Below are 8,163 nucleotides of genomic sequence, written 5' to 3'. Positions count from 1 at the left end.
GATAAGGGACGATATGTTGGCATAGGCCTTATATAACACACGTGTTCTCGTGTATTACAATGTACCATAAAATTTCCTATTTAAGTGTTTGCATATCCAGTGGTAATCTCGGGACCGATGACTACAATGGTTCTTGGGTCTATTCATATTAGTGTTTGCATACTACGTCTTGTCCGTGCAAGAATCCTACATTTGAGAGAAGTAGAAGGTTTGGGGATTCTAAAAGCTGAACGCATGATCCATCGATCTCGTCTTGATATATGCACACATACATTGATACACACATACGTGTTACATACTCTTGAATACTCCCCTAAACCCCGTTAGGAGAATAAGTGGTTACATATGTCGCATCCATACACACTATACGGCTAAAAATGAAGTGAAACTCCCGTTTTGTTGCATTGCTTGATACTATTATATCACACGACCCATGTATTCATGCTGGTAGATGCAGCTCGCTTAGCTTAGCTTATTCACTTGCTGCCCTGCTCATGCCTTCAAGATCCGAGACGGGTGGTGGATGCCAACGCCACCGCTTGCGCCCACACCTTGAGCCTCGCCTTCACGTCCACCGGATCCTCCCCTGGCAATCACAAGTTCGCAACACACGTTAATTTGAGTACTATCGCGCATGCACATTTGCACCGAAGCTCGGTTAAGAGTAACCGTGAATATAAATATAATGAACTCTTTGAAAGTCGTATTAATCTTATAAGTCGTGTTAATCTTGTATAGCTCGGAGTAGATAACTAGATATTGTATGAGTGTGTGCGTCTGGTTGGTGGTGTACATGAGTGTGAATCTACGTTGTATTTGGTGTTTTTCGAAAAATTGAACTTTCACTCTGCAAACCACTGGATGGTTGCCACGATGCAAATTAATTATGATCAAACAGTAAGCAAAGACTTACTAGTAGCAGTCTAGCACTACTAATTAATTATAACTAATCTGAGTGTGGAACGATTCTGATGATGAGTACAGGACGGAGACGGACTGATCGCGACTGGTGGCCGGAGCGTGGCGAAGGGTGAGTAGCCAGGTCGACGTGCAAAGCGTCGCCGCCCAGTTGTCCTGGAAAGGCACCAGCTACGGTTGGCCAGACTTGGTTATTGCTACCCCTAATTAATCACCTAGAGTACGTTCAGAAAGCACTTAACGAGTGCATTTTTGTAACAATAATAAACTTTCATTGATGGAGTCAAGGGTGCCTTGCTTTTGACCCATCGGAGATGAGGCCGGGCAAGCAGAGAGGCTCGTCGGTGTGCCATGCCGGACAAGGCAGGGTGATGTGCATGCATGCATGAGATATATCTGCAGCTAGTGACCCATGGAATTAATGCAGGTACTGGGTGATGTGTGTATGTGTCTGTGTGTGATGGTGACGTACCGGCGCTGGGGCTGGAGATGGAGCAGCTGCCGGCGGTGGAGGGCGAGTCGGCGCCGCTGCTGGCGTGGCTGTGGGTAGGGCTGCTGCTAGCGGATATGCCGTAGCATTGAATCTCTACGGTGCCGTCGGAGGGGAGCTCGAGGCCGAGGTCCCTGCACGCGCGCACCTCCTCCATGTCCATCGCGACGCTGGCGGACGAGTGGTGCTGCGGGGAGGAGGAAGCGCAAGGGGACGAGGACCCGACAACCTGCTTCCCCACCACGACCACCACGGGGGTGTCGGCGTCGGGGGCGCCGCCGTTGCGCTCGTGCCAGCTCTTCTTCATCTCCCACGCGCGGTCCAACCACGCCTCCCGCGCCGCCCGCTCCCGCCGGACCACGCTGAAGCTGCTCCGCCGCGGCTGCGCCGCCTCCGCCTGCACCGACCCGCGCTGCAGAAGCCGCGCCCACTGGTCCTCGTTGTCGCTCCCGAAGCTCTTCTTCGTCTCCTCCACCGCCAGCCACGCGTGCGGCGGCGGCAGAGTCCGGCCCCCCTCGCAGCCGGCGTCGTGGCGACGTCGGTCCTGGACGCTCGCGTCGACGACCTCCTGTCTCCTTGACAAGACCCCGCGGCTGCCGCCCGAGCCACTGCCCCCGTCGACGCCGAAGCGGGACACCCGCCTCCTCAACTCTCCGACCGCACCAGCACCGTCGTCTCCCCCGACGGCGAAGCGGGACACCCGCCTCCTCACCTCCAGCACCTCGTTACAGTCGTCACCGCTACCATCGCCGACAATGTCATCCTCCTCCTCGTCAACGAAACGGGCAACAGGTGTCTCCCTGGTCATGGACGCCATGCCTAGCTACAGCTTCTAGGCTATACGCTAGAGTAGTAGAGCAGGTGAGTGCCAATGCCTGCAGGCCAGTGGTTGGGTGGGAAGCATGAGTTGTTGGACGGCCGGGTGTATATATAGACCGGGGGGAGCTGTATGCTGCATGCTGCAATGGCGACGGGTGGCGGGGGAACAGGTGGCGCGACACATGCACACATATACTTACAAGACATGGGAATGCATGTATGACGTCGGACACCGTCTAGCTGATTGGCATGGCATGGCATGGCATGGCATGGCATGGTTGCCGGGCATGTATGGCAAGCATATATCAGCAGTAACCTGTTCAATCAGGCAGTGTCAGGAGAGATTGCTAGCCACTGCCACCCAATGAATATGAATATTAATAACCTTTGATTCATTATCGCCTATATACCTGAATTTTTAACAATTAGGTTGACGTGGAAATTCAGGTTCCACTCTTCATCTCTCCCGCAAAAGAGGTGCTTGCCTGAATCGTTTGACCCCTCGCAGCTTGAAGTTACATTTTGGATCCGCTTGAACGTATCTTGAAATGCTTTTGTGCTAAACTGCATCAATTTCGTCAAATTCACGGACTATTCAGTTGATTTCCAGTGAGCAGTCTATTTCCAAGTGAATTAATCAAGGCTTATCACGTGATCAACGCATACGAAATCATCTGATCTCCAGAAGCATTTCCACAGGATCGATACATCAGGGATAACGTTTGAAAGAGATGCCGGCACATATCTGGATAAGATAGATCAAAGGGAACACAAATTCAACCGACGAGCCCACCAGTCACCACGTCATGAAAAGCAAAAGCGTCAGGCGGACGATGAGCTCGAGGCGAGCGAGCGAACGAACGGTGCGCGTGCGTGCACGCCGGAAGGAGGAGACGATCGAGCCGCCGAGTCGGCCCCGCGGGAGCACGTGGCGCCTGGAGGGAAAGGACCGGGAGACCAGGGCTGGAGTGGGGCCCGGAGGATGACTGGTGGCGCCACCGGAGTGGCGCCAGGTGGGCTGGGGATAGAGGAGACGACCGGCGACAGGTCGGTGTCCACGCGGTTAAGCTGCCGCGGCGAGAGGGGAGGATTTAATGGGTTAATCAGCCCAACCCATGGACGGCGACGGCCACGGCTTCGATTGGATCACTTTGGTTAGGAAAGGGTGGGCTTAGAGCAAATACAGTAAGGTCCAGTCAGCAGGCTGTAAGGATTAAAATACTATATTTTCGTTGAGTTGGATGAGAGAGAAGATGAGAGAGAAGGGAAGCGGACTCTTCGTGAAGAGTCAGCTCTAGCACGTGCTCCTAGGTGCTTTATGAGAATGAAACGTGGGCCATATATAATAAAAGTAGTACTCTTTTATAGCTAACTATTGTACAAGCTGACTATAAGGTGGGCTATAAGACTGCTTATAGCCAGCAGTTGGCTATACTATTAACCATGCTCTTAGGGAGGTGATTAGTTTTATCTTAGAGGGTAAGCCAGGATTAATTAAGTATAATGCGTACCCTAAAAAAACATGCGAGCCCACTGTGAGGTGGCATGGGCAGGGACAAGCAACTTTTCTCTTTGGAAGGGGATTTGTGGCATCCAGGTTTCAGGGCATCGAGTCCCTTGCACGTACTTTTATTTTTGACTTCTGATTCTTTATTTTCTGTATCTTTTGAACGGAAAGTCTAAATTAGATTTTATTTTTCTATTCGTGTTTGTTGTGACAAGGGCTTTCAAATAAATCCATTTTGCATACGTTTTGAAGAAATTTGAAAATAAATGTTAACTTTCAACTCTTGAAATTTGTATGAGCGATCGATGAGTTCGTTTTTTTTTTGTGTCTACACCGACAATATCTCTTTTTATGAAACTTGGTTAGAGTGAGCGATAATAACACATGTTTCACATGAAAACTTATATGTTTCAACGACTAAAATATAAAACTTATTATACCCCCGTGTGTGATCCAACTATTTCGTGTCACGGGACAATCGAACCGTCGAGGTGGGCCTCGCATGTACATGCCCCTACGAAATTTCTTGTTTCTCTCACTACTCCTAGACGATTTAGATTCTACTTCGTCGCGCCTCCTCCATCGATACAATACTAACATCCTCATGTTCCATGTGGCTCTGCTGGTGTAGGGCGTGCAACATATCTCGATTTAGTGCTAGGAGATGTAGTTAACCCCACTTAATTGGGGCGTTGGTGTTCAATGATGGTTCTCCGACTTTTCCTTTGGTCGTCGAATCCGACACGAGATCTGGTGGGCATGTAGTTTGTTGTGGCTTGTCGTTTCGGCCCTTCCAGTGGTGGTGGGACTAGTGGCGGTGGGGACGGCGGTGCTCAATAAGGCCTCCTCCAGATTTGGTGGTGTGTGATGTCAGACTTAGTGACAAGATCTGGTCGGCAAGTTTGCCTTTCCTTTGTAGAAGTAGGGGGTTGGCTGTATTTTTGTCGGGCTAGTGGTGCTTCGACAGTAGTGATGTTGATTCGGTTAATATTTTGACTCAATGGGATCAACCAAGATATGCCTTCTTCTTTAGGGCATGCATCCTTTGGGTCGGCCCTACCAATCGGTAGATATCAATGACTTACGGACTACCTGTATTGATACTACATTCTCCTTAGTGACGGCTTTGAACTCCAACGGTGACAATATCGTCACACCATCGTCATATGTGGAATGAAGAGGATCGGAAGCTCCCCGAGGATTCCCTTTTTAAGGGTTTCTTGAAATGCTAGTGCTTCGTTTAATACAGAGCTCTAGCTACTTCAAGCAAAAAAAATTATGTGTTGTGAAGGGGGCAAAGCACACCACGCCAAGTATGTAAATAAGTTTGACGGACTCCTCGCCCCCTCCTCCCATGTCGCCCCCGCGAGGCAACCGGGGGGCAACCCTAAATCCCGTCGGTCTCCCTCCCCCTCCTCCTCCTCCCTCATCGTCGCCCGAGGGCGCGGCCGGGCGAAGCCCAATTGTCGCCGGCGGCGGCGGGGCCTCGTGGTCCTCCTGGTCGGACAGTGATGGCGCGAACCGGTGGCTCAGGTCAGAGCGTGGAGCTCTACCGGGCGACACAGCGGAGCTCCGATGCCTTTGCTCCCCCGTGGCGGGCGGCTAGCAAGTGTTGGGGCATGCCTGCTCTCCAAGATTGGCGGCGGCGATGCCAGATCTGTGATCTGATGGCGTGGCCGGATCTGCGGCTAGGCGAAGCGGGCCGAGGGCGGCACGGGTTGCAGCACCGCAGTAGTGGCATGTTGGTGGGTGGACTAGCCTGTCTCTAGGTGCTCCGGCAGCTGGGCAACGACGAGCAGCGTAGACGGGCTCCTCGGTGAGCTTTCTAGGTGGTTGACAGCGGTCCTTGGGGTTTTCCTTGCCGGTGGACGGGTGTGTGTTGGTGGCCTCACATGGAGCCGTGCCGGCTGCCGAGGTGGGGCTACATAGGGGGTGTCGGGTGGGGAGGTAGACTGAAGGGATGCGAGGTGTGACAAGTTCGGACCACCCGCCACCGGCACGGGGGTGTGCCGGTCGTGGATGCGTCTGCTCCCCCTCCTTCCCCTTTCCCCAGCCATGTGTGGGCTGATGCATCTCCTGCGTTGTTCGAGGCAGGATGTATGTTGCGGTTTGGCGGTCGGGTGTGTCCTTTGGTACAGAGCCGGTCACTTTGGCCGGTCTTGGGGGTGTGTGTATGCAGGGCGGCGGCCCTGGCGGTGGGAGACGTGACGTTCATGGGCGAAGCATGCGTCTTGGGTGCGGGGTACGCAGCCATGGCCACGCAGGTGATTTGGCTGCGGGTGGTTGACTAAGCTAGGTTGCGTGGGAGGGGTGTGAACGCCGAGGTACACCACTTGCTCATGGGCCGAGGGTGGCGGCGTTCGTGGACGCCATATCCTTCATGAAGGCTCCGTCGTGGTGTTCCCACTCCTTCGTGATGCTCCGGATGAAAACTTGATCTTCGGGATTGGACGATGGCGGCTACACATGGTCGTGCCCTTTTGGAGGCACCGTCTTGGAATCCTTGTTCCGTCGATATCCGCCTCGCCTCTCCTGGGGGGATTGCTCGTGATGGAGGTCCCCGTTATCTCCAAAAGATTCATGTTGTTTGGTAGTCGTTGGGGTGGTGTGGCGATGCTCGACACTTTTATATCTTGTCTTGGGTGTGTGTTGTGTGCGGTATTGGTGTGTGTTTATATCAGCGTGGTTGTATGGTCAGTGTTATATATAAAGCGGAGCGAAAGCTTTTTTCGGTAAATAACTTTGACCCTAAGCTAAGTTGGCATTTGCAAGAATATGAAACTTGTTTGCTCAAGTAGCTTTTCTAGAGAAGGTAGAAAGGACATCCTATATCTGATAAATACCAAGGAAAATAGTAGCCACCGCAATGAAAAGACAAACCTGGCACAAAATGACCAGCAAAATATATAATAAAAATAAAAATCATATTGATCGTTTTTCTTTATTTCACTATGTACAAAACAACCAACAAATATATCAACTCCTCTTTTTTGCAATGGAAATATATCAACTCTTACCCTCACACAACATCCGTTGGCGTCGAATCAAACTGTGTCAAGGTAAGGGAAGGCCAGAGGGACACCCCGCTGAAAAAGAAAAAAAAGATCAGAGGGACATTATTCAGAGACCCACAGGTGTCATCTCGCCGCCACCACCTTGCCGATACCATCAGTGAAACAAAAAATAATAAGGAAACAAAAAACCTACTAGAACCAAAAACAACGAATGAGACGGATCCTCGTCCATTGGCCAATGACAAGACCGTTGGACAAGAATAGTGGAGACTCGATACCGGCTAGGGTTGGGAAGGGAACCGTTTGCCCAACCACCGTCGTTCCATGCACATCCATGGTTCATCGCGACGGGACAAAGCACGTCACGTTTTCCACACGTTTAACTCCGTTTTGAAAGACAAAACTACTCCCTCTATAAACTAATATGAAAACGTTTAGATAATTAAAGTAATGATTTAAACGCTTTTATTATATTAATTTACGGAGGGAGTACATTGTTTAACCGGCCGGTGCATGCTACTGCTTCGTGATCTCAGGAAGCACACGTCTACGCGGGAACGCCGCGACATTTGAACAGAGTTTTGATGTATACCGGGAGCTGCTCATGTCTTGGCAGTGGATGGACAACGTGCAAGCTTCCAAGAAGGCCGTGTACTCGTGGAGTCGTGGGTAAACTGCGCCCATTCCCCTCGTCTTCTCAGGTCAGCTGATGTATCGCTTTGCCTTGTGTCGGGGAACCGACAGCTCAATTGGCACGTACATCGGCCATGCTTTCCGCCGAACTGACTGTGTCTACTGCGCGTTTTTACGTCATCATAACCTGTAGCACGCATGCCACTGGTTGCAGGGTAAAGAGGCTTGTACCGTCAGTGGAAGTAGGAAATGGTTGAACGACACCTGTGGAAGGAACGGCCATGTTAAGCAAAGGTGCCGAAAGGGAGAGAGATGCTCCGTACGCAGCGTCAGAGATATGAGCAATTTAGGAGTAATAAATAGGACATGATCATTATAATAAAGACAAGACTAGCCATCAATTTTTTTAAAAATAGGTCATAACAGAGTCAAGACTATGCAAACTTATCAGTTCAATGAAACCCAGGATATCATGGCCAGTCTACCGCTGGCCCTAAGACAACGTTGGGCTGGCCCAAGAAAGCTAGCCCTGCCTCGGCCGCGTGGAGAAATGAGTGCCTCTGCAGCGCCTTTTCTATTTGGCGCCATAGGCGTCAGTTAAAGTTTGTTAACGGGCGCCTGTAGCGTTTGAACTGAACCGATCCATCTATGAGGTTGTGATATTTTTTTAAAACAAATATGAACTTATTTAAATATCGATGAACTTTTCTTAAATTTCAGAAAATACATTTTAATATTGATGAACTTTTTTGAATATTGATAAAGTTTTTTGAAATTTGATG

General features: G+C 50.6%; 1 protein-coding gene across 1 annotated transcript; it reads right to left on the bottom strand.

Annotated features, from left to right (window-relative positions):
- Positions 1-248: 248 nt before the first annotated feature.
- LOC123407064 lies at positions 249-2,328 on the bottom strand. Its single transcript, XM_045100110.1, has 2 exons — positions 1,391-2,328; positions 249-586 (listed from the first exon to the last, which is right to left on the bottom strand). The coding sequence occupies exons 1-2, from the start codon at positions 2,223-2,225 to the stop codon at positions 501-503; spliced, it is 921 nt and encodes a 306-aa protein (XP_044956045.1). The 5' UTR covers positions 2,226-2,328; the 3' UTR covers positions 249-500.
- Between the last annotated feature and the right edge of the window lie 5,835 nt (positions 2,329-8,163).

The sequence above is a fragment of the Hordeum vulgare genome, chromosome 1H, assembly GCF_904849725.1.
Source record: "Hordeum vulgare subsp. vulgare chromosome 1H, MorexV3_pseudomolecules_assembly, whole genome shotgun sequence".
NCBI lineage: Eukaryota > Viridiplantae > Streptophyta > Magnoliopsida > Poales > Poaceae > Hordeum > Hordeum vulgare.
Note: the sequence above shows the minus strand (reverse complement) of the source record. Positions and strands in the feature narration are given on the sequence as shown.

What these genes read in the sequence shown, in the direction of transcription:
- LOC123407064 (XM_045100110.1), bottom strand. Translation starts at nt 2,225, where the DNA reads ATGGCGTCCATGACCAGGGAGACACCTGTTGCCCGTTTCGTTGACGAG. An exon ending in CATCTCCAGCCCCAGCGCCG is followed by an intron (nt 587 to 1,390) that starts GTACGTCACCAT and finishes TGTGATTGCCAG; the next exon opens with GGGAGGATCCGGTGGACGTG.